This window comes from Prionailurus viverrinus, chromosome D3 (assembly GCF_022837055.1).
Source record: "Prionailurus viverrinus isolate Anna chromosome D3, UM_Priviv_1.0, whole genome shotgun sequence".
Lineage (NCBI taxonomy): Eukaryota > Metazoa > Chordata > Mammalia > Carnivora > Felidae > Prionailurus > Prionailurus viverrinus.
In genome coordinates this window covers 19125332-19151222 of record NC_062572.1, presented here as the reverse complement: position 1 = coordinate 19151222, position 25891 = coordinate 19125332, and the positions used below count along the sequence as shown (strand labels likewise).

General features: G+C 48.3%; 2 protein-coding genes and 1 long non-coding RNA gene across 3 annotated transcripts; 1 reads left to right on the top strand and 2 right to left on the bottom strand.

Moving 5' to 3' along the window:
• Positions 1 to 1170: 1170 nt before the first annotated feature.
• On the bottom strand, positions 1171 to 7998 carry LOC125149458 (glutathione S-transferase theta-3-like). The gene is made up of 5 exons (XM_047828435.1): positions 7775 to 7998; positions 6323 to 6410; positions 4157 to 4307; positions 1943 to 2119; positions 1171 to 1610 (listed from the first exon to the last, which is right to left on the bottom strand). Exons 1-5 carry the CDS (start codon positions 7884 to 7886, stop codon positions 1416 to 1418), a joined length of 723 nt encoding a protein of 240 aa, XP_047684391.1. The 5' UTR covers positions 7887 to 7998; the 3' UTR covers positions 1171 to 1415.
• LOC125149460 (uncharacterized) lies at positions 7903 to 16716 on the top strand. The gene is made up of 3 exons (XR_007145925.1): positions 7903 to 7991; positions 8879 to 8970; positions 16452 to 16716. It is a non-coding gene; the product is annotated as an uncharacterized LOC125149460 (long non-coding RNA).
• On the bottom strand, positions 10321 to 21867 carry LOC125149459 (glutathione S-transferase theta-1). Its single transcript, XM_047828436.1, has 5 exons — positions 21679 to 21867; positions 19757 to 19844; positions 19016 to 19166; positions 10977 to 11153; positions 10321 to 10791 (listed from the first exon to the last, which is right to left on the bottom strand). The coding sequence occupies exons 1-5, from the start codon at positions 21788 to 21790 to the stop codon at positions 10597 to 10599; spliced, it is 723 nt and encodes a 240-aa protein (XP_047684392.1). The 5' UTR covers positions 21791 to 21867; the 3' UTR covers positions 10321 to 10596.
• Positions 21868 to 25891: the final 4024 nt, after the last annotated feature.

Genomic DNA, 25891 nt, shown 5'->3' with positions numbered 1-25891 from the left:
GTGTGGGTGTGTATAAATAATCTCAATTACACTTCTAAAATTCTATGTGGGTGTGCATATTAAAGGAGCCTTGGGGCGCCTGGCTGACTCAGTCAGTGAAGCATGCGACTCTTGATCTCAGGGTTATAGGTTCGAACCCCATGTTGTGCATAGAGATTACTTAAAAATAAAATCTTAAAAAAAAAAAGATGGGGCGCCTGGGTAGCCCAGTCGGTTGAGCGTCTGACTTCAGCTTAGGTTGTGAGTTCAAGCCCCACATCGGGCTCTGTGCTGACAGCTCAGAGCCTGGAGCCTGCTTCAGGTTTTGTGTCTCCCTCTCTCTCTGACCCTTGCCTGCTCTCTCTCTCTCTCTCAAAAATAAACATTAAAAAATAAAAGGTGGGGCGAGCCTCCATGAGAAGGCAGGCAGGCTGAGAGGCTCTGTTCAGGACCCAGTCCCACTAGCAGTTTGTTGGATGACTAGGCTATCAGAGAGTCTAGAACACAAGACAGGTGGATTGTGATAATCTTGAGGAGAAAGGAGAGGGACAGGGGGCAAGTCTGGGACCCAGGGTGGGGCATAGATTAGACATTGGTTGGGGTTATGAGTAGGCTTGGGAGAGCAAGGCCTCTTAGCAGCACCCAGAGGGCCAGGAACTAATCTGGGACTTCCCTCCTTGCAAGGCACTTCATAAACCAACCTTCCATCCCACCTCTAGGAGACAGCATCACCCCAGAGGGATGACAGAGACCTAAGAGATGAAGTCCATGTCAGATTCAGACATCCCTTCCCCAGGTCAACCCCCAGCTGAGACAGGTGCTCAGCCCAGGGGGTGTGGAACCAACTCTGTTCTAGGACTGAAAGAGGGAAGGTCTGGGGCTGAGGAGCCCAGGGGGTCACCGGACTTGGCCTGGGGCTAGGGAAGTCAGGGAAGTCTCACTGGAGAAACAACATGGTGACAAATGCCTAAAGACCAGGAGGAGCACCAGGCAAGGTGAGGAGGGGTCCTATAAGCGACGGAAACAGCCTGAGCTAAGGCCAGGAAGTGGAGGTGGGGGTGGCAGCTGGGAGAAGGGGTCTAAAATGATGGGCTACTGTGTACAACCAGAAGGGGGTGCCCTGGAGGGGTGGGCAATGCAAAGTTCAATGATTCATACTTTAGCCTCAGAGCAGTAAGGCACCACCAGAAGTTTCAAACACAAGGGGGACAAATATGTGTTTACTAAAGCTCTTTCCAGGGGTCACATGAAGCCAGGGTGGAAGGGGCAGGAGTGGAGTGAGGAGACAAACAAAAGGAGGAATGAAGATCTCATGCATACAGGGAACTAAGGGCCAGAGGCTGGACAGCAGGCCTTGCTCATAGCCTAGGAGGGGCGATTCCTTCTCTTCTTCCAACAACAGAGTCTCCATCATCTCTGCAGGCCTGGTCCTCCACTCACTGCAACAAAACCTGCACCGAGGGCTTGAGCTTCTCCTTTATGGCACTGTCTGCTGGAGGCAAGTCCTTGGCCTTCATGACAACTGCATGTGCCTCCTGAAAGAGGTCCTTTCCCACGGCGGCCTCCACGCGTTGGCGCCATGCAGCCAGCTTGGGTCGGCTTTTGAAGACTTGGCAGCCAGCACTGACAGGCTATGGGGAGAGGGAGCCAGGTGGAGTGGCTACACATGGACAAGCACGAGGCAGCATGACCTGGTTGAGGGATTCCCCTGGGTGGATTTTCCCTCCTCTGCCACATATGGAATAGGCTAGAGGTTCTCTCCCAGGAGACACTAGGAAGCTTCTCAATATCACTGCAGGATAGGGTCTTGAAGCCCCATTTTACAGATGAGAACACTGAGGCTCAGAGAGGGAAGTGACTTGCCCAGGGCCGCACAGTCAGAAAGGGCAATGTGAGCTGGTATGTTGGCACCCTCCCAGGACACCCCACTGCCCAGTGGACCACCCTCCCCCATGGCACTCACATGCATCAGCTCCGTGATGGCCACCAAATCAGCCACTGAGATGTGGGGTCCAGCAAGGAAGTCTTGGTCCTTTAGGAATTTGTCCTCAAGCAGCTGCAGGCACCTTTCCAGCTCAGCCAGAGTAGATGCCAATGTCTCAGGGGGCACCTGTTCGCCCAGGAACACTGGGAACATCATCTGGTGGGTGGGCAGGCAGAGAAAGGGCTCAGGGTCTGCCCAAAGCGCAGGCCGTTCCTGCTCTCATCCAATCTATCACCAGGCCTACAAATTTCTCCTCACACTCACCCACTCCATCCACCCACAGCCACCACCAGCCCAGGCCTCACCTACTCCCACATGGACAGCCTCCACCACTCCCTAGGTCCTCCTGCAGGGCAGCCGGGGGTGGGGGTGGGGGGCGCAGAACGGGGATCTTCTGCAATCCCAGTTTGCCCATATCACCCCCTGCATAAAGCCTTCCATGGCTCCCCACTACCCTCACCATGAAAGCCTACACCAGGCGCCTCCTCAGCACCACAGTCACCCTCTCCCCACTCCCCACCTCCTCCTCCACCCCAGGCTTCTCAAATAGGACAACGCATGCAAATCCTTCTGGGATCTGATTAAAGTGCACGTTCCTAATCTGTATGCCTGTGTGGTGCTTGAGACTGTGCATTTCCAAGCTCCCAGGTGGTGCTGATGCTCCTGGTCCCTGGACCACACTTTGAGTAGTGAAGGTCTATATTCACTCTACTTGACTACTCTCCATTCTGCCTTCAAACGCACCAGGCTCCTGCCCCTACCAGCTTGAGGGGACTCCTCTCTCAGCCCCAAGAGGCTTCAAGGAAGGCATTTCTAAGGTTACAGAAACCTGCGTTTTGCCCAACGACCCTTCAGAACAATGATTCTCTACCTACAGCAGAGTATGAGCATGCCCATCGCATGCTCCCTCACATGCACAGGGCACCCACTGTGTGCTGGGCCCTTTGTAAGTACCCTAAAAATAATAACTCAGGGCACACATTTCAAAAACATCTGTACATCTGATGGGTAAAAATGGTATCTGTGTCCTGCTTAAATGTGCATTTACTTGATTCTTAGGTTAAATGTATTTTCATCCATTTAATGACCATCTCTCTCTGTCCTTCAGTTAAATCCCTGCTGGTTTCTTGTGCCCATTTTTCTCCTGTGCCTTTGTTTGATGGCATTCTGAGAGCATCTTAAATAGTAAGAATGTTACTTCTGGGGTGTTTCTTCTGTTAAGCATCCAACTTCAGCTCAGGTCATGATCTCACGGTTTGTGGGTTTGAGCCCCAGGTCAGGCTCTGTGCTGACAGCTCGGAGCCTGGAGCCTGCTCCCGATTCTGTCTCCCTCTCTCTCTGCCCCTCCCCTGCTCATGCTCTGTCTCTCTCTGTCTCTCAAAAATAAATACACGTTAAAAAAATTTTTTTTTAAAGAATGTTACTTCTTTCAGGGTACCTGGGTGGCTCAGTCGGTTAAGCGTCCAACTCTTGATTTCAGCTCAGGTCATGATCTCATGGTTGGTGAGATTAAGCCCTGCATCAGGCTCTGCACTGACAACATGGAGCCTGCTTAGGATCCTCTCTCTCCCTCTTTCTCTGCCCCTCCCCTGGTCCTTCTCTTCGCTCTCTCAAAAGAAATAAACTTAAAACATTTTTTTTGAAAAAAAAAATAATGTTACTTCTTTATAACAAATCCTTGCCAGTTTTTTGCTTATTTTAAGTCTAATTCTTTCCTCTTACACAAAATCATTGTATGTGTACAATCTGTTAGGCTCTTCTTTGAGTTTTTCAGTGTTCTTAGGCTTAGAAATCCTTGAATACCCAGAAATCGGATCAACTTTATTGAGATGTCTCCTCATCTCTGCTTAGTTTAAGATTTTTCATTTAACACTTCCCTACTTGAAAAGTGTGTGTGTGGTTAGAGGGTTTGACTTTTTTTCTCTCCCAAAAGGCAATGTCTCCAGGCAGTCTGGAGTATGCCAAAGGGCATAAAATTGATTCTCACCAGCTCAAGAATCAGAGCACCTTGGGCAAAGTCAACTCCCTAGTTCTGCCTCGGTTTCCCCTCTGGGAAACAAGTTGGTTGGACTAGGGAGTCTCTGGGATTCTAGAATTTGGTGTTCTAAGGCCTCGGTGCTGAACAAAATGTTTTAAACAGAAAGCACTGTCCCTTGAGCATCCTAGAAGAGTCCCCATCCTGCCATACCTCACCTTCTGCCACATGGCTCGTGTGCAACTATTCCGTAGGGCCGTGTGCTGCCATGCTAGGTACTCGTCCACACGGGCACGGGCCTGCAGGTCCTGAGGGTACCAGTGGTCAGGGACCTCATACTTGCGACACAGATACAACAGGATGGCCACACTGGGGGACACGGAGGGGGCGGGAACATGTACTAGTCACTCTTCAGCCACTCCATAGGGGCCAGCCCACACTGCTCACATCTCCCCAACTCCTCCAGGTGGAGCATTTCACTATCTCCATGGTACAGAGGAGGAATGTGAGGCTCAGAGAGGTTAGGTGACCGCCTTGAATCACACAGTTCTACATTAGGCCATCCTACCATCTGAACTAAGGGCACCAAGTGAAAAACAACATGTCTTAGGATTTCAGAAGGAGGGGGGTGGGGAACTCAGAGAAAGCTTCCATGAGGAAGGGGCACCCAACATGGTTCTTGAAGGACAAGAGCAACTCAGATACCACTCCCCACCATATCCAATGCACGGCCACGCCAGGAGCAAGGCCAAGTCCTCTGACACTCCCTGGGGTTCAGACAAGGCCTCCCGGGTGAACGGGTCACTGTTTTCCACCGTATCCCATCTCCTCTCTACCTGCCCAAAGCCTCCAGCACCCTCCCCCAGGAAGCCCTCCCTGACTTCCCCCCTTCCTCCTCTCCCTCCACCATGTCTGGCCTGTGCATCATATCTGGCCAGAGCACCATGCCTCCATGGATGTTGGATTATCCAGCGGCCAGATGTTCTGGAGCCAAGTGGAATGTGAATCTGGCTCTACCATGGAGGTACTATGTGGCTTCGGTAAAGGATACCACCATTCAGCTGCCAACCTTGAGGCTGGCCTGGGCTCTCATCTCTTCCACCCACCTCCAGCTCTTCAGCAAACTTAGGTTTGACCTTCAAGGGCATCCAGAACTGACCACTACTTTCCCCTACCCCACCACCTTCGTCTGGGGCCCCAGGACCTCTCTCCTGGATTAGCACAGTACCTTCTCAACCCAGCCAGAGGGATCCTTTAAAACCTAAGTCGGGGGCACCTAGGTGGTTCAGTCGGTTAAGCATGTGACTTTGGCTCGGGTCATGATCTCAGTTTGTGAGTTTGAGTCCCACTTGGGGTGAGCTTCTGTCCCACTTCAGGTGAACTCGAGCCCTGCTTCGAGTGAGCACAAGCCTCGCCCTGGGTGAGCTCCAACCCCGCTTCTCTCTCTCCCTCCTCTCTCTCTCTCTCTCTCTCTCTCTCCACCCTCACTCACTTGCCAACCCCCACTTTAAAACAACAACAACAAAAAAAAAAACACAAGAAACCTAAGTCAGATCTCAGCTTTCCTCTGCTTAAATTCCTCCAATGGTCCCATCTTACCTACAGTAAAAGCCAGTCTTCCTGGCCCCACATGCTACTCTGAGACCTCAGCCCTTGCTTTCTCCCCTTGCTTACCCTAGCCACACTGAATGCCTTGCCTCTTCTACCTGTACCCCAAGCACTGTCTCACCCCATAGCATTTGGCTTTGCTGTTCCCTCCAGCCAGAACACTCTTCCCTACATACCTTGCATTTCTGTTCCTGCAGGTCTCTGCGCAGATGCCTCCTCTTCAAGGGGCCCTTCACTCAACATCCTACTCAAAATGGCACCCACCCTCACTCTTAGCCTAGTTATTTCCTCCATCGCACTCATCACCACGGGATGTGTTACACCTTTACAGAGATTATCACTCCCCCCTTCTAGAATATGAGCTCCATGAGGGCAAGGGCTTAGAATTTGTTCACTGCTTTGGCCCTAGGGCCTGGATGGTTCCTGGCCCTGGTGGGTGCCCAGCAAATAGCCACTGAAGCTCTCTGGGTGTTCTCTTGACATCCAGGGCAATAGGACTTGCTCCCAAGATTTGTAGAAGAGTAGCTCTGCAGCTACTCCTCAATATTTTGTGCAAGTCCCTCCCCTCACCCGGCCTCGGTTTCCTCATTTGTACCCTGCCAGGGGGGAGTGGAGATGCCATGACTTCAGCAGCCCCTCCCAGCCCCAGGCTCCTCTGCCTGCTGGGGCTGGCACAGGCGCTCAGGGCACACAAGCTGTGATCTAAGCCATCAACGGTAGACACCCAAATGGCTGACCGGCCTCACAAGGCCTGTAGCAGCCTGGGGACCTGATACCTCTCAGCCAAGGTGAAGTCCCCATCCTTCAAGGCTGGCACCTTCTTCAGGGGGTTCACCTGGACAAAAGCGTCGCTGTGGTGCTGACCTGTGGGAGAGACCAGTGAGGCGGGTGAGGAGAACCCTAAGCCCTCTGAGGTCTCTGCCCAACCCCCACCTCAACATCCAGGCACCAGCTCTTTCCAAGGCCCCTATCCAGGCGGGGCAGCGGGAAGGAGAACACTCTGCTGGTCACCAGATCACAGACCCTGACCTCCCCAGCAGAGGCCCACCCTTCCTGTGTCCACCCCCTTGGAAATCCGGGCCAAGCAGCATCTCAGCTTGGGCAAGGAGAGAGGGCGATTGCCAGCAGCTGTAATCCAGCCCCACCCCCAACCAAGTCCATCCATTTGTCCGACACTCCAGCCTCCTCCCTGGGCTCTAGGCTTGCCCCCTTCAGCCATCTTCCTATGCCGGGTGGGTGACCTGTCCACACCACAAAGCTCCACACACACCTGCTCCCAGCCCTCAGTCCAGCCTCGTTCTCTCCAGGAGCCTCTGTCCCATTCAGTCACCCAGACTCCACCAGCTTAGCTCTTCTTTCTTTCTGGTGCCAAACCCTCACGGCTCCTTCCCCCGTGGGTGTTCCCAGGTCTGACTCACTTCTGCATTCCTTGAGCTGGGCCAGTGCTGGGAGGTACGACAATCCCTGTGTGTGGAGTCAGAGCGATTCCACGGAACCAGTCTCCCGCCTGGCCATGGGGCCCGCTTTGACCTTCTACTGGGTGAAGACAATCACCGCCACCCATTCTCCCTCCAGAAAATGCCTCCGTGCCCAACCTCCATCCCAAAGAGGGCTAAAAAGGTGGAGCAAGGTGGCAGCATAGCAGTTGGTGCCCCAGGTTGGGGACACCAAAGACAGAAGGTGGGCAGGTTCAGCCAAGAAGGGGTCTCCCTCCTGGCCTGCCCAAGGATAGGCCTACTGTCCGATTACAGCCCTGGCTCCTCCACTGGATCCTGTAAATGCGGAGGGGAGGTAGGCAGGCGTAGGTAGAAGTAAAGAGGGGACGGGCTCCAAGTGGAACAGCCTTCTCTTGCTGACAGATGCAGAAATTCCAGAGATGCAGGCTACTCCAATAAAGAAATGAGAAGGCAGTTTCATGGTTTCCTACAAGCCCCGGTGTGGGGGTGTTGGCGCACTCGCTCTGGTTCCCCACGCACCCCCCTTCCCGTCCCCCGCGCCCCCCACTGCTTTCTGTCTGCTCTGCTCCCTCTTAACCTGTATTTTGAAAAATGTTTCCTAGTCACTAAGCAAAGATCGGGGCTGTTGAAAAATACACCACCGATAAGTGATGTCACGGCTTCCGTACTGGAAAGTGACCCTTCCAGTGGCTCTGCGGCGCGCGGCCGGGCGGGGGTCCCTCAGCGCACAGGCGGCCCTGCCCCCAGGGCCTGTCTGCCGGCCCGGCCCACCTTTGAGCAGCTCCACCGTGCGCAACTCGAAGGGGATGCCGTTCTTCTTGGCGAAGATGTAGACGGCGCGGCAGGGCTGGGACATTAAGTCCAGGTAGAGCTCTAGGCCCATGGCGAGAGCGGAGGACCCGACCCCGGGGTCGCGCCTAGGGTACAAGACCGGGAACAGCAACGGCTGGCGGGAACGGCCGAGAGCCCAGCGCAATCCGCAATCCGGGTGAGGAGTTGGGGGGGGGGGGAGGGTCTGAGCCCCGCCACACCCTCCCCGCCCATTGGGTGGCTCCGGAGAACTTTGGACCAATCAGAGACACCCCAGCTCTCCCTGGTTCCCTCACCGGGAAGCCCTGTAGCGGTTCTCTTGGTAGCGCTGGGAGACTTGGCCTCTGAACCGAGCTTTCGCTGCCAGGTCACACCTCTTCCCCTGACCTCAATATCTACCTGGGGTTGGGGAAATCAAATAACTGTGTCCTGGTTTAGGGGTTACAGGGAACGCATTGCAAAGGAGAACACTGCTTTCTGGTGTTGCTGAAAACAGCAGACTGCGCTTCGCTTATCTAGTTAATGTGTATCTAGCGGGCACTCACTTCGCTTATCTAGTTAATGTGTACCTAGGGGTTAGGTCCTGCCGGTACCCATAAATTCCTTGGGTTATGTTATCCCATGGAATATTTTATCCTGCCTTAACTTGTTTTTCTGCGCGTTTTCAATTTTTTTTTTTCCAACGTTTATTTATTTTTGGGACAGAGAGATAGAGCATGAACGGGAGAGGGGCAGAGAGAGAGGGAGACACAGAATCGGAAACAGGCTCCAGGCTCTGAGCCATCAGCCCAGAGCCCGACGCCGGGCTCGAACTCACGGACCGCGAGATCATGACCTGGCTGAAGTCGGAGGCTTAACCGACTGCGCCACCCAGGCGCCCCTTCTGCGCGTTTTCTATACGTTCTTCCTGGCACATAGCCCACGGACGTATTGCACAATGTTTCCCTAAATGTATGCTCAATAAATACGGGAGCTTGAGAGCAACTCTGGGAGACTTCCCTTAGCCTCCCCCTCACCTCTCCTGACTTGCACGGAGTCTGGAATAATCCTTTCTGCCGTCCTCAGCTTTGCTGGACGAAGCCAAAAGCCGAACCCACACTGGGACAGTGAGGGATGATAATGGGAACAGGACGTCAAGGACGCTTCCAGCACCGAAGGTCAGTGAATTGAGCAGCGGAAAGGGCTTGGCTGCCTTCCATTGGCCCAAGCTACTTCCTCAGACTGAGAGAGGAGGGGCTTCTGATTCCCGGGGAACACAAAGGGAGGCAGAGAAAGGAGGTGCAGTAGCCTCCCCTATGGCCAGTGCTCAGGATGGAGGCTGGGGAGGTTTCTGGACCCCAACTCACTGTGGAGGCCAGGCCCACACTACTGGAAAGAATGAGCCACCCCTCCCTAATCCCTGGGGTCATATTCCTTACACTCCAGCTAATCCCTCTAGCAAATGGCAGGAACCCATGGGGCCCACCTAGTGACTTGCAGGGGGACTGAAACTTCCCCAGCTCCTTTGCAGGGCCAAGTCCCTCCAACTGACACCGTGGGGGCTCCTGAGGTCTGTGGCTATGGACCCCCATTCCCTAAGAGAGGCTCTTGGAGTAAGAAAATCCTGCCCCCAAAGCCAAGATTCAGAAAAAGCCCCTTGACAAGAGGATGTTATTGGAAAATTTAAGAATAGTTTGGCCTCCCTAATCCCCTAAGTTCCCCGTTTATGTAAAACCTATTTCCCCAGGAGAGTGCCTTCACAGCCTAGTGCTGGAGCCCTCTCCAAACTGGAAGGGGCCATGTTCTCCAGTCCCTTCATTGCCCTGCCCTCTTGCACAAATCGCCTTTGGCAGGATTACTATAATATCCAATCTCCCTGCTTCCTCTCTGGCCATCCTCCAGTCCAACCCCCCGCATCCAGCCAGAATATTATTTTAAAATGCAATCTAGTGGGGTGACCAACTGGCTCAGTCGGTAAAGCATGTGACCCTTAATCTCAGGGTTGTGAGTTGAGGCCCCACACTGGGTGTGGAGCCTACTTAAAATAAAATATAAGTAACTAAGTAAATAAATAAATACATAAATAAATAAATAAATAAAATGCATTCTCAGCACACTATGCCTGTTTATGGTTTACAAATCATAGGCATGGCCTTTAAGGCCCTGCATAATTGATTTCCTGACCGGGAGAGCTGCTATTTGAATTTTCCCCTCCTGACCAATCCTGCAGAACACAGGCAGGACACATGAGCTACAGCACTTGGTGCCAAAGGGCCATATCCTGGGAGGTTGGCCCAGGCAACTGATTGATCACCATGCCTACAGCCACCACATACGGGATGCCTGCTGCCCTCTGTGCTGTCTGACAAATCACTTTCTCCAAGAACTAGAAGATTAGAGGGAGTTTGTTCATTTCACTCCTGGAAACCATCATGGAGAAGCTGACCCATAGGGCTTAGGAAAGGGGGTTGTCTTTGGGATACAGAAGAAGACGAGGACCAGGACAGAAGGTCAAATAAATCACATTATTAGAAGCACAGGCTCAGGCTGAGCCCAGGTTTATTTCCTAAACTGAAAACGAAATGCAGTGATTAAAGGAGATAAGATCTGGGTGTTCCATTCTCATTGTGGCTTTCAGGCCGCTGTGGAAGATGGTGTGGGTGTAGGGATCTAACCTGGGGAGCAGAGGGGCAGTGGGACTCAGGCAAGTCACTCCTGCCCTCTGAGCCAACCTCCCATGGGAGATTGGAAATGAAGATGCTTTGCGAACTATCCTGGGCAGAGCAGGTACAAGGCTTCCTGGCTCACCGGATCATGGCCAGCACCGCAGGCATCAGCTTCTGCTTTATGGTGGGGTCTGCAGGTGGAGAGTCCTTGGCCTTCAGGATGACCTCATGGGCCTCCCGGAAGAGATCCTCTCCCACTGCTGCCTCCACACGCCGGCACCATGCAGCCAGCTTGGGTCTACCTTCAAAGACTTGGCAGCCAGCACCCACAGGCTGTAGGGAGAAAGAGAACGGGATGGGGGTGGGTTGGCAAGGTCAAGAATGGCAGCATCTGCCCGGTTTGGGGGCCACATAGCTCCAGAAGAGGTTTCTATAGATAAGCACAGCCGGGGGCAAGACTTCAGCAACTCCCCAGGGCCCTCCCCGCCTAGCAGGCCCACCCTATACATACAACTCACATGCATCAGCTCTGTGATGGCTACCAGGTCAGCCAGGGAGACATGGGGCCCAATGAGAAAGGCCTTGTTCTGGAGGAACTTGTCCTCAAGCAACTGCAGGGTCACATCCAACTCAGCAAGGGTGGTCGCCAGCATCTCAGGAGATACTGGCTCACCCAGGAAAACAGGGAACATCACCTGGTAGGTGGGGAAGCAAAGCAAAGGGTTAGGGGCCAGCCCAGCCAGTCTCAGGGGCAGGAAGGCATGTGTGCCTCCCCACCCCAGTTTGAGCTGCTTTCTGGCTGCATGCACCTCTCTTCTATAGCCTGGGTAGGCCTGCAGGGAAACTCCCAGAGGACCATCTTTCCCAGAAATATTCCTTCTTCTGTGATCTCTGATGGCTGAACCTCAGGAGCATCTGACAGAAGGACTCAAAGGGGACCTGAACAATGAGTTTTATACTTTGGAAGTAGGTATTAGGCTTGGGAATAATCTATTTTATAACATCTTTCCCCCTGAATATAAAGCCAGTACCTCTTACTGTATAAGTAATTAGGAAGATAAGCTAATAAGATTTCCACCCTGCCACTTATAGAGTGTGTGGACCCAAAACAAAATCCTCAAACACTCTGAACTTCAATTTCCCCGTCTATAATATAGGAATAATAATAGTGCCATGACTCCTCTTGTAAATGGAAAAGTGGGGCCCAGAGAGGCACCGTCACTTGCCTGAAAGGCACAGTCAAGAAAAGACTAAGTCAAGAGTAGAACCAACATTTTCTGAGGGACTAAGGAGGAGGGCCAAGAAAGAGTGGTGTCCAGGATTCTGGGAGGAAGGTGTTTTAGGGGGAAGCCATCAACAGCCTCAAGGTTGGCAGAGCTGTCTGGGAGATACATAGATGGGGATCATGAGAGGGAGGCTCATGCTTTGTTTGGTAAGGTCGTTTGGGAGAGCCTGAGATACAGGTAAACAGATACACAGGACTAGGACTGTACACGAGCCCTGGCTTTGGGCTTCAGTTTCCTCTCCCATACAAGGTAGACAGAATCAACGATCGCCCACTGGTGCCCTGGAGGCCAGTTCTGAGCTAATAACATTGGTCTGGCTACAGAGTTTTTAAAAATATCGATCAGTTGCTGACATTTAACATGGGGACATTTCATATGAGAGTCCAAACTTCCAGTTTCTTTTTAATTAAATTAAATATTTTTTAATGTTTATTCATTCTTGAGAGAGAGAGACAGAGAATGAGCAGGGGAGGGGCAGAGCAAAAGAGGGACACAAAATCTGCAGCAGGCTCCAGGCTCTGTCAGCACAGAGCCCGATGTGGGGCTCGAACCCACGAGCTATGAGATCATGACCCGAGCTGAAGTCAGACGCTTAAACTTAACTGACTGAGCCACCGAGGTGCCCCTCCAGCTTCTTTTGAATGTAAAGGGTGCTGGCCATAGGGTATCCCTGCTCAGTATCTAAGGCTGATGTTCATGGGCTCTCAGTCTGCAGAACCCCACCTAGGCCTCTTCCCTCTATTTATTATCCGCCTCACCCCTGCAAGAGGTTGTGGACTCTATATTTCCCTTCTGTTCCAATTTGGTAGATTCAAAATTCTTAGGGTTTTAAAAAGTGGTTTTGTTCCCCTTTATTATTTTTTTTAAGATTTTATTATTTTTTGGAGAACTATAGACCAATTTCCCTGATGAACATGGATGCAAGAATACTCAACAAGATATTAGCCAACCAGCTCCAACAATAAAACATTAAAAAAATTATTCACCACGACCAAGTGGGATTTATACCTGGGATGCAGGGCTAGTTCAATATCCGCAAAACAATTAATGTGATTCATCACATCAATAAAAGAAAGGACAAGAACCATATGATCCTCTCAATAGATGCAGAGAAAGCATTGGACAAAATACAGCATCCTTTCTTGATAAAAACCCTCAAGAAATTAGGGATAGAAGGAGCATACCTCGAGATCATAAAAGCCATACATGAACAACCCAATGCTAATATCATCCTCAATGGGGAAAAACTGAGAGCTTTCCCCCTAAGGTCAGGAACAAGACAGAGATGTCCACTCTCACCACTGTTATTCATCATAGTATTGGAAGTCTTAGCCTCTGCAGTCAGACAACAAAAGAAATAAAAGGCATCCAAATCGGCCAGGAGGAGGTCAAACTTTCACTCTTCACAGATGACATGATACTCTATATGGAAAACCCAAAAGATTCCACCCCAAAACTGCTAGAATTGATTCATGAATTCAGCAAAGTTGCAGGATATAAAATCAATGCACAGAAATCGGTTGCATTCCTATACACCAACAATGAAGCGACAGAAAGAGAAATCAAGGAATCAATCCCATTTCCAGCTGCACAAAAACCATAAAATACCTAGGATTAAATCTAACCAAAGAGGTGAAAAATCTATACACTGAGAACTATAGAAAGCTTACGAAAGAAATTGAAGAAGACACACAAAAAATGGAAAAAGATTCCATGCTCCTGGATAGGAAGAACAAATATTTCTAAAATGTCGATACTACCCAAAGCAATCTACATATTCAATGCAATCCCTATCAAAATAACACCAACATTCTTCATAGAGCTAGAACAAATAATCCTAAAATTTGTATGGAACCAGAAAAGACTCAGAATAGCCAATGCAATCTTGAAAAAGAAAACCAAAGCAGGAGGCATCACAATCCCAGACTTCAAGCTATACTACAAAGCTATAATCATCAAGACAGTATGGTACCAGCCCAAGAACAGACACTCAGATCAATGGAATAGAATAGAGAACCCAGAATGGATCCACAAATGTATGGCCAACTAATCTTCGACAAAGCAGGAAAGAATATCCAATGTAATAAAGACAGTCTCTTCAGTAAGTGGTGCTGGGAAAACGGGACGGCGACCTGCAGAAGAATGAACCTGGACCACTTTCTTACACCATGCACAAAAGTAAACTCAAAATGGATCAAAGACCTCAACGTAAGACAGGAAGCCATCAATATCCTTGAGGAGAAAGCAGGCAAAAACCTCTTTGATCTTGGCCGCAGCAACTTCTTACTCAACACATCTCCAGAGGCAAGGGAAACAAAAGCAAAAATGAACTATTGGGACCTCATCAAAATAAAAAGCTTCTGCACAGCAAAGGAAACAATCAGCAAAACTAAAAGGCAACCGACAGAATGGGAGAAGATATTTGCAAACGACATATCAGATAAAGGGTTAGTATCCAAAATCTATAAAGAACTTATCAAACTCAACACCCAAAAAAACAAATAATCCAGTGAAGAAATGGGCAAAAGACATGAATAGACACTTCCAAAGAAGACATCCAGATGGCCAACCGACACATGAAAAAATGCTCAACATCACTCATCATCAAGGAAATACAAATCAAAACCACAATGAGATACCACCTCACACCTGTCAAATGGCTAACATTAACAACTCAGGCAACAACAGATGTTGGCGAGGATGTGGAGAAAGAGGATCTCTTTTGCATTGTTGGTGGGAATGCAAGTTGGTGCAGCCACTCTGGAAAACAGTATGGAGTTTCCTCAAAAAACTAAAAATAGAACTACCCTATGACCCAGCAATTGCACTACTAGGCATTGATCGAAGGGATACAGGTGTGCTGTTTCGAAGGGACACATGCACCCCCGTGTTTATAGCAGCACTATCAACAATAGCTAAAGTATGGAAAGCGCCCAAATGTTCAACAATGGATGAATGGATAAAGAATGTATATATATGCAATGGAGTATTACTCGGCAATAAAAAAGAATGAAATCTTGCCATTTGCAACTACGTGGATGGAACTGGAGGGTTTTATGCTAAGTGAAATTAGTCAGTCACAGAAAGACAAAAATCATATGATTTCACTCATAGGAGGACTTTAAGAGACAAAACAGATGAACATAAGGGAAGGGAAACAAAAATAATATAAAAACAGGGAGGGGGACACAACAGAAGAGACATAAATATGGAGAATAAACTGAGGTTACTGGAGGGGTTGTGGGAGGGGGGACGGGCTAAATGGGTAAGGGGCACTAAGGAATCCACTCCTGAAATCATTGTTGCACTATATGCTAACTAATTTGGATGTAAATTTTTAAAAATAAAAAATAAAATAAAAATAAATAAATAATTAATTTTTAAAAAGATTTTATTATTTTTTTAAAGTAATCTCTTCACCCAACACGGGGCGAGATCAAGAGTCACATGCTCTACTCACTGAGCCAGTCAGGTGCCCCTGTTCCTCATTAAATATAAAAGACCATAATCGGGTAATAAATACATTCTGATGTATTTATATAATGAATTACTACAGAGTAGGTTAAAAATGGATAAATTAGATCCACCCATGGCAATATAGAAAAATGCACGTTGCAGAATGATATGGGGAGCACTTACATAAAACTTTAAACACTCAAAGCAAAACTTTATTTTGTTTATGAGTACACATAAATGTAATAATGTATAAAATCGTGAACTGGAAGGACTCCCACCAGATCCCAGAGCAGGGTGGCTTCTCAGGAAGGCATGAGGGCAACCAAGAAGTTTTTTGGCTTTTGTTTTCTGTTTCTGTGTTACATATGAAATGACAGGAGATAGAACAATAAAGCCAATGACCCATATACTTTAAATGGGTTTTTTTAAATGTTTATTTCAGAGAGAGAGACAGACAGTGTGTGTGTGTGTGTGTGTGTGAGCGGAGGAGGAGCACAGAGGGGACAGAGGATCCAAAGTGGGCTCCATGCTGACAGCAGAGAGCCTGATGCAGGGCTGGAACTCATGAACCGTGAGATCGTGACCTCAGCCGAAGCTGGATGCTCAACCAACTGAGCCATCCTGGCTCCCCGATGACCCATACACTTTAAAAATGAGGAATCCCATTTCTTATTGGATACCAAAGTCACAAAAACCATGGCTCCCATCATAATAATGGTGGAAAGAAAATAATCTTATTTTTCTTTAAAGCCATCAAAGAATTATAGAACTGTTTAAAATGGAAAATAAAAGAAAGAACAAAAAATAAAAGAAAAAAAGCCAAGGGTGCCTGGACGACTCAGTCAGCTTGAGCATCTGACTCTTGGTTTTGACTCAGGTCACGATCCCAGGGTCATGGGATTGAGCTCCATGTCGGGCTCCTCACTGAGCATGGAGCCTGCTTAAGATTCTCTCCCCCCACCCCCCGCCCTCTCTCAATCTCAAAAGGTTCAAGCAAGTTGGGCTCTGCGCTGACAGCACAGAGCCTGCCTGGGATTCTCTGTCTCCCTCTCTCTGCCCCTCCCCTCCTTGCACGCACTGTCCATCTCTCTCTCTCAAAAAATAAATAAATAAACCTTAAAAAAAAAGTTTCCATATGCTTAGAGACAAATATCTCCTTCTGGGAAAATGAACGAATGAGAGATAACAACTATCAGGGAGTAATGGTTACCCGGGAAAAATTAGAAGTAACAATTTAAATGTTGCTTGCAGGAGTATTTCTATTTACCAAGAGCCCTAAAGAATGTTGACCATGAAGAGAGGCATCCTGTGATTGTCCACTAAGAAGTGACCATCACAAGATAATGACCGTGGGACTGAAAGATGTTTCCCTGCTCCCAGCCCCTCACCCTTTGGAAAAGTGCCTTTATAAGCTGTACATGTTGGAGGGTGGGGGGTGGGGGGTGGCAACATTCCTCTTTCTTATTGGCTCCCCTGTGTACAAGCTATCTCTAATAAACTCCGCCTGCTTTCTTTCTCAGTGTTTATTTTTGTGACATTGAGATTCAAGATCTGGACTCAGGGGTCCAGTAGCATCCATCTCCAAACTCATTCATCATCCCAAACTGAAACTCTGTGCCCATTAAACAACTTCCCTTTCCCTCCTCCCCCCGCCTCAAACCCCGTCCCCTGGTAGCCATCTTTCTACTTTCTCATCTTTACGAACTGAAATAGTCTAGAGATCCCACATAAGTGGAATCATACAGGGGCGCCTGGCTGGCTCAGTCAGAGGAGTGTGCGACTCTTAATCTTGGGGTCATAAGTTCCAGCCTCACGTTGGATATAGAGATTACTAAGAAAAATAAACCTCAAAAAAAAGTGATAAAAAATCTTTAAAAAGATAAAACAAGGGGCACCTGGCTGGCTTAGTCCATGGGGCATGAAACTCTTGATCTCAGGGTTGTGAGTTCAAGCCCCATAGTGGGTATAGACATTACTTAAAAATAAATTTAAAATCTTAAAAAATAGGGGCACCCAGGTGGCTCAGTCGGTTAAGCATCTGACTCTCTGTTTCGGCTCAGGTCATGATCTCATGATTCCATGGGTTTGAGCCCCACTTCCGGCTCTGTGCTGACAGCGCAGAGCCTGCTTAGGATTCTCTCTCTCTCTCTCTCTCTCTCTCTCACTCTCCCTCTCCCTCTCTTTCTCTGTCCCCGCCCCCTCTCCCCCCCCACTCATGCTATCTCTGTCTCTCTCAAAATAAATACATAAACTTAACAAAAAGTTTTTAACCTTAAAAAATAAATATATAAAAGTGGAATCATAGAGTATTTGTCTTTTTCTGCCTGGCTTATTTCACTTAGCATAATGTTTTTAAGGTTTATCCATACGATAACATATTGCATTATTTCCTTCCTTTTTATGGCCGAATAATATTCCTTGGTATGTACATACCACTTTGTTTATCCATTCATCCATCCATGGACACTGGCGTTTCTCCCACCATCTAGCTACTGTGAATAATGGTGTTGTGAACAACAACAGGGGCACCTGTGTAGCTCAGTCGGTTAAGTGTCCAACACTTGATTTCAGCTCAGCTCATGATTGCACAATTCATGAGTTCGAGCCCCACATTGGGCTCCGTGCTGACAGTGCAGAGCCTACTTGGGATATTCTATCTTTCCCTTTCTCTGCCTCTCCTCACCTCAAAATAAATAAATAAACTTAAAACAAAAAAAAAGACATCTGAAACCAGAGATGAACTGAAACTAACTAAAGCTACAACCTAGCCCACCTCCTGATTAGCTGGAAGAAATTAACCTCATACCATGGCTGCCTGACGGAGGAAAATACAAACTCTTTCTAGAGGCATTTAGTATGTACTTCTATCTCTGACTTCTTTTATTTATTTTTGTAAAGTTTGTATTTATTTATTTATTTATTTTTGAGAGAGAGAGAGAGAGCACAGAGGAGAGAGGCAGAGAGAGAGAATCTTAAGCAGGCTTCATGTTCAGCATGGAGCCAAATGTGGGGCTCAATCCCACAACCCTGGGATCGTGACGTGAGCTGAAATCAAGAGTCAGATGCTCAACCAATTGAGCCACCCAGGCGTCCCTCTACCTTCTTTCAAACATAATATGTAGCACACAATATTAAATTATGAGACATGCAAAAAAAGAAGAAAATGTGACCCATAATCAGGAGGATAAAAAACGGCCAATAGAAATAGGTCCACAGGGGACCAAAGTATTAAAATTAACTGACAAATTGGGGCACCTGGGTGGCTCAGTCGGTTGAGCGTCCGACTTCGGCTCAAGTCATGATCTCACTGTTCATGGGTTCGAGCCCCACGCCGGGCTCTGTGCTGACAGCTCGGAGCCTGGAGCCTGCTTCAGATGCTGTGTCTCCCTCTCTCTCTGTCCCTCCTCTGCTCATGCTCTATCTCCTCTCTCTCTCAAAAACAAATAAACATTCAAAAGAAAAAATGTTTTAAAAAAATAAAAATAAAAGTAGCTAACCAAGACTTTTAAGTAATGATTATAAATATGCTGAAGAATTTAGAAGAAAATATGGACTAAGCAGGTATACAGATGGTGAATTTCAGCACAGAAATGGAAACTTAAAAAAGAACCTAGTGGAATTTCTAGAACTGAAAAAAAAGTATCTCAAATAAAGACTGTATTACATGGGTTTCATAGCATCGTGGGGGCAACAGAAGAATTAGTGGAGTCAAAGTCAGAGCAGTAGAGACTCTCCAAATGGAAAAGAAGAATGCGATGGTGCTTTAGCCCCTTTGGGGTGATACCCTGACTGACCTCCCCACCCCAGGGCCTCACCTTATGCCACAGGGCCCGGAGACAGCTTCTCCGCAGGGTCGTATGCTGCCATGCCAGGTACTCATCCACACGGGCACAGGCCTGTAGATCCTGGGGGTACCAATGGTCAGCGACTTTATACTTGCGGGTCAGGTAGAGCAGGATGGCCACACTGCAGGGGAGGAAGGACACTGTGCGAGGGGCTTTATACAGAGTCCCTTCTTTAATCTTCCTGACAATGTGCCAAGGTATTTGCCTTATTCTTCAGACAAGGAAGCCATGCTTAGAATAGTGAAGGGACTTGCCCAGGCACAGTTTCAGAAGAGCTGAGAGTCTATCTGAGGCTCATCCTACCACCGGGCAAAAGCCCACAGCAGAATATCCTGCCAAGTGTTCAGAGACAGTTTCTGACCAGAGAGCTTCCTGGAGGAGATACCATCAAAGCTGAGCCTTAAAGAAGCTTAGTTCTTCTTAGCCTGCATCCATTCTCATCATCTGGCATCCAGCCTAGCCTCAGACGGCCTGATTGCTCAAAAAGGCTTTCTTGTCATCTCTGTTCTCCCTAAAGCATCCTGTAGGAAACACTGGGGGTGCCGCAGGATCATGGAACAGAACAGACAAGGCCCCTGGAGCTTCCTCCTGCCCTGGGTTATGAAGGTGTTGTGACAGGGGTGGGCCTAGAGGGCCCCTGAGTATGCATGAATTGTCTCTAAAATAAAGGGGTAGGCCAAGATGGTTCCAGTGAGGTCTGGTAGCAGTTACCTCTCAGCCAAGGTGAAGTCCCCATCTTTCAAGGCAGGCACCTTCTTCAGGGGGTTCACCTGGGCAAAGGCATCGCTGAGGTGTTGGCCTGCAGAGAGCCCATCGTGTTGGGGGAGGGAGTTACCACTGAGGCCTGCATGGCCTGTGCCCACTCCCTCCTATGCCCAGGCCCCAAATTCATGACTTTTCTCCAGCCCCCAGCTGTTCTCCTGCATGGCCTAGGCTGGTGAGGGCCACTTTGGAAGAAACAAGAGACTACTCTGCCAAATGTTGCAAAATGAACCTAGTCAGCCCATGCCAAGTCCCTTTGTGCACAGCCCAAGGTGCAGGATATGATGCTTCAGTTGGGCCTTCGTACGCACCCCACCCATCACCTTTGCACCAACCCCAGCCTCATAAGTTCATATTCAGGGTGCCCCAAGCTTTCAGAGCAGGGTGGCTGTTCACCCTAATGGAGCTCTGACTTTGTACAGTGCCCCTTTCCCTGTGGACTCTAAGGTAAGGTCACCAAATACAGAGAAGTGGCCTCTTCCTGGTATCTGTTTACCTGCAAAGAACTTCTACCAGCTCTTCTGTGTCCCCTTATTCACCCTGTCCTGGCTATTAGGGACGCAGGGGCTGGCCCTACCTTTAGGCTCTGCTGGAGCTGGGACAGTCACATTTTTGTCCCCAAAAGGTGCAGCCTAGTGTCCCCGGGGACACGGGCCTCTGCTTGAGCGCATCTGGGTGGTTCCTACTCCTTCAGATGCAGCCAGAGAGAAGCTTCTGAACAGCACTTAAGCTCATTGCCATCCTGCTCAACAGTCTTCAGTGGCTCCCTATTACCCCAGGATCAGGTGGAAGTTCCTCAAAGCCGTATATGATTGCCTTCACCCTCTAGTCTCAAACACACCCACCATCCTCCCACTTCCCTCCCTGAGACTGCTCCTTCTTCACCAGACACACCTGCCCTCCTCTCCTAGTGAAACACACTGCTCTCTGCACCCTTTATTTAACAGCCTGGCTGGGATGTTCTCTTGTCCCTATGCCTTCTCCCCTATACTCTGCAGAGGTAACCCCTGGGCAGGACAAGTGGGAAATGCCCTGGAGGGGGGAGAAGTTGATGATTCAGGCAGAGGGACAGGCCAGTGCAAAGGCACAAAAGCAGGCAAGGGCCCCACACTGGTGGGGAAGCGATGAGGGGAAAGACTCAGCCAAGGAGAGTTACCCTACTTGCCCACCCAGGAATACCTGGGTCCTGCCTCCCTCTCACCCCCCAAGTTCCAGCTGTGTCCTTGGAGCCTCGGGAGCCTGCCAGAGAAACAAATCCTCCTGTTGCGAGTGCAGGGATCACCAAGCCCAGCAGCCTTCCCTGCAGTCTCCCCTCAGGCTCCCAGCACACCCCCAGGGGGACCCCCACCCAGCAGGAACAAGAGAGGCAGAGAACAAGGTAAAGCAGGAGAAGGCAAAGCAGAAGAAGGAGGAAGGGACAGAGGGGGACCCCCAGTGCAGACTGGACCAAGGCATAGAGCAGGGCTGGAAAGTGAGACCCTGGGACAGTGACCGTTGTTGCCGAATTTCAGCAGTTGGGGGCCACCAAGGAGGGACTCGGCTCCGCCCCGGTCTCTGTGCTCAGCCCTCCCCCTGCCCCCATCTCTGTTCTGGAGGTCCTCTATCCCTATGTCCAGGTGTACCCTTTCTTTTTGCTCACGAGGTCTCTCTTTTTCAAGTTCTCCACCCCTCTACTCGGCCTCCGCCGAGCCCCATCGCCTACTCGGTGGGACGGAGCACTGTTTGGGGGATGAATCTCGGATCTCCCTGGCGGCTCACCTTTTCCGGCGATGGCCCCGAGAAGGAGCTGGCGCCGGAGGTCCTTTTAAGCAATATTTGGCCTCCCCGTTCCTCCCCGATCTCTCGATTCCCAAACCCGAGCCTCGGCCCACCTTTGAGCAGCTCCACTGTGCGCATCTCGAAAGGAATGCGGTTCTTCTTGGCAAAGATGTAGATGGCGCGGCAGGGCTGGGACAGCAGGTCCAAGTAAAGCTCCAGGCCCATGGCGGAGCGGAAAGACCCGACTCGTGACCCGAGGGACTCTGCAAACCCCAAGCTGCCGGGGAACTCACACACAGTCCTCGCGGCCACGCCCCACCGGCCACCAATGGGGAGCCATTGGGCAGCTCCGGGCACCCCGGCGCTTTGGTCCAATGGCTGCGCGGCCATGGGCCTGTCTGACAGGTTGGTTAGAGCAGCGCACCGCCCAGCAGGCCAGGTGGTGGCGCGATGGTCATCCCTCGGAGGGTCCTTTGTGACTATCTTATTTCACTTACCATAGTGTCTTCAAGGTTCTTCCGTGCTGTTTGTGTCAGAATTTCCTATCGTTCCCATTTTAGAGATGTCGCAATGGAGGCAGAGAGTGATTAAGGACCCAGAAGGTCCGGCTCCAGAGATCTTAGCCCCACACCCCAGAGATCCTGATACTAGCCAATGGCACAGCCTCAGGGCTTATGTCTCGCATTTTGTGGTAACTCATTCTGCTCAGATGCTACTCCCTGTACTTGGGTCTTCCTGCTCCTGCCGGCACAGTGCCTCACATTCCCTGAGTTTGTTTCTTCCCTCATTCAAATCATGGGGAGAGATCCAGCAATCCCACTTCTGGGCATATATTCAAATGAAATGGAAACAGGATATGAAAGAAATATTTGCGCGCCCACGTTGATGGCAGCATTATTCACAACAGCCAAGATGCGGAAACAACTATTCGAGGGATGAATGGATAAAGAACATGTGTACAGACACAATGAAATACTATTCAGCCACGAGAAAGAAGGAAATCCTGCCATTTGTGACAACCTGAATGAACCTTGAGGGCATTGTGCTGAGCGAGGTAAGTCAGACAGAGAAAGAAAGACAAATATGGTATCACCACACTTCTATGCAAAATCTAAAAGAAGCCAAACTCACAGAAACTAAGTAGAATAGTGGCTACCAGGGCCTGCGGGTGGGAAAACTGGAAAGATATGTAAGGGTACATACTTGCAACTAGGAGAGAAATAAGTTGTGGAGATCTATCACAACATAATTACTGTTAGTCAACAACATTAGTTGTCAACAATATAGTCAACAACTGTATTACAATTTCAAAGTTGCTGAGAAACTAGATCTTAATTGTTCTCCCCACAAAAAAGAAACAATTAGGTGACATAATAGAGGTGTTAGTTCATATATAATATGTAATATATATATATATGCATATATATATGCAATATATAAATGTATCAAATGTACATATATATGTAATATATATATGCATATATATATATGCAATATATAAATATATCAAATCACCATGTTGCACACCTTAAACTTCCACAGTGCTATAGGTCAATTATATCTCAGTAAGACATAGGTAGGTAGGTAGGTAGAGAAAATGGTGGGGAGGCTAGAGCCCTCCAGGGCCCTTGCAAGTTGCCACCCCTAGACACACCTCTGAGCCTTGATCATAGGCCTATTCCTTGCTACCCAGGAATCCCCCTAGAGCCTGCCACCTGGCTGCTCAGATGGTGTCTGTGTCATCTTCTAAAGCAAGTCCAACTGAAAAATGCACCTGCAGGAACACGAGGTTTTCTACATAGTAAGGAAGATTTCTGCAAAGAAAGGAAATGTTGGTAATAATGATCTTTAACAGAGAAAAAAGTTTTTTTAATTTTTTTATTTCATTTTATTTTTTTTAGAGAGAGCACACTCAAGTGGGGGGAGAGCAGCAGAGAGAGAGAGAGAGAGAGAGAGAGAGAGAAAGAATCTTAAGCAGGCTCCACACTCTGCGCGGAGCGACATGGGGCTCAATCCATGACCCTGGGATCATGACCTGAGCCGAAATCAAGAGTTAGACGCTCGACTGACTGAGCCACCCAGGCGCCCCTCACTGGAAAAAAAAAAAAAAAAATTAAGGAAGGATGAGAACTTCAGATTTCAGTGGTGAAGTTTGAAAAAATAGCTAGACACTCAGATGAGGCAACAGTTAGTTACCCAATGCCCACTTTCCACTGACCTCAGTCAGCACCCCCAGAGGAGCTGGGCAGGATCCTATCTAGGGCTCAGCCTCAATCTTGAAGGTTCAAAACCTACTTTGGTCCATATTCAGGATTAATCCTTTTCTTTGGGTCTGACTCACGTAACCTATCTCACAAGAGACTGATGGATTTATGATTCTATAGAAAAAGAGACAAAGGCTATTTATTTATTTGTGCTTTATTTATTTTTGAGAGAGAGAGAGAATGAGCCGGGGAGGGGCAGAGAGAGACACAGAATCTGAAGCAGGCTCCGAGCTCCCAGCTGTCAGCACAGAGACTGATGCGGGGCTCGAACTCATGAACTCCACCATTAAGTATGATGTTAGCTGTGAGTTTTTCATAGACGCCCTTTATCAGGCTGAGGGAATTCCCTTCCGTTATTTGTTGGGTTATTTTATCCTGAAAGGGTGTTGGATTTCATCAAATGCTTTTTTCTGCATCTATCAAGATAATCATGTGATAATCATGTGATTTTTTTCTTTATTTTGTTAGTATGATGTGTCATAATGATTGATTTTCACATTTTTTTTTTCGTTTTATTTTTAAGTAGGCTTCATGCCCAGCACGAAGCCCAATGCAGGGCTTGAACTCGAGACCCTGAGCTTAAGACCTGAGCTGAGATCAAGAGTCAGATGCTTAACCAAGTCACCCAGGTGCCCTGATTGATTCTCATATATTGAATCATCTTTGCATTCCTGCTCATGATATACAATCCTTTTAATATGCTGTGGATATGATTTGCTGGTATTTTGTTGAGAATTTTAATGCCTACATTTATAAGGAATATTGTGACATAGTTTTTTATTTTCTCATGTTCTTTTTCCTGTTTGGATCTCGGGGTCATCCTGGCTTCATAGTGTAGTAGCACTCCACCCAGTCTTAAGGGTTCACTTGCTTCAAGCTTACGCACTCCTTGTTTGTGACTTAAATCCCTTGATCTGTAGCAGAACTCATTTCCTTGAGATTTGAACGCCACTGGCCTTGAGGAGTGAAGGACCAAACTTACCCGAAAGATAAGGATTGACTACATCCCAAAATAGCTGCCAGTGATGCCAGCAAGTCTGTTCAGGGTCACGTCCACATAGCACTAGCCGCCTGGGCACCTACATCTCCCCCATGTAACCCCACTCCCTTTTCCTGTGCCTTCCCAATTAAAACCCTCTGGCTTCACCTGGACGAGGAAGATGATCTTAGCGACATTTATCCACCATCTCAGGTTTCCAGCTTCCTGAATAAAGCAAACTTTCCTTTCCCCCCCATCATTTGTCTCTCAAGTATTGATTTTCAAGCCTCAAGCAACAAAATGTGAATTTGGAACTGGTTCTCTGATAACAATGCAATCAAGTGGGAAATGTTTCCTCCTCTTCTATTTTCTGAAAGAGTTTGTAAAGGCTTAGTGTTAATTCTTTTTATGCTGTTAAGATTTTATTTTATTTTATTTTTTTAAGTTTCTTTATTTACACTGAGAGAGAGAGAGAGAGAGAGAGAGAGAGAACAAACTGGAGAGGGGCAGAGAGATGGAGAGAGATTAAATCCCACATAGGCTCCACACTGCCAGTGCAGAGCCCAGTGGGGGTCTTGAACTCACAAACCGTGAGATCATGACCTGAGCTGAAATCTCAAGTTCGAAGCTTAACCGACTGAGCCACCCAGGCACCCCTAAGATTTTATTTTTAAACAGTCTCTACACCCAACATGGGGCCAGATCTCACAACTTCAAGTTCAAGAGTTGTATGCTCCACTGACTGAGCCAGCCAAGTGCCCCATTTGGTGTTAATTCCTTAAGCATTTGATAGAATTCACCCCTGAAACTTTCTGATCTTAGGCTTTTCTTTGTAGGAAGGTTTTTTTTATTATTATTTTTACTATTTCAATCTCTTTACTTGCCATAAGTTTATTCAGACTTTCTATTCTTGAGTCCATTTTGGTGAATAATGTGTTCTAGGAATTTTCCCATCTCATCCAGGTTGTCTAACTTATTCTCATACAATCGTTCCTAGCATTTTCTTTACAATCCTTTATACTTATGTAAGATGAGTAGTGATGTACCCACTTTTATTCCTCATCTGAGTAGTTCAAGTCTTAT

Bases quoted from the DNA above. Each gene is read 5' to 3' on its own strand.
- LOC125149458 (XM_047828435.1), bottom strand. From the start codon at position 7,886: ATGGGCCTAGAGCTCTACCTGGACTTAATGTCCCAGCCCTGCCGCGCC. The intron at 2,120-4,156 runs GTGAGGTATGGC...CCCACCCACCAG, and splicing joins CACGAGCCATGTGGCAGAAG to ATGATGTTCCCAGTGTTCCT. The intron at 1,611-1,942 runs GTGAGTGCCATG...CTCTCCCCATAG, and splicing joins CCATCACGGAGCTGATGCAT to CCTGTCAGTGCTGGCTGCCA.
- LOC125149459 (XM_047828436.1), bottom strand. From the start codon at position 21,790: ATGGGCCTGGAGCTTTACTTGGACCTGCTGTCCCAGCCCTGCCGCGCC. The intron at 19,845-21,678 runs GTGGGCCGAGGC...GGCTCTCTGCAG, and splicing joins CACAGTGGAGCTGCTCAAAG to GCCAACACCTCAGCGATGCC. The intron at 19,167-19,756 runs GTAACTGCTACC...CCTCCCCTGCAG, and splicing joins GACTTCACCTTGGCTGAGAG to TGTGGCCATCCTGCTCTACC.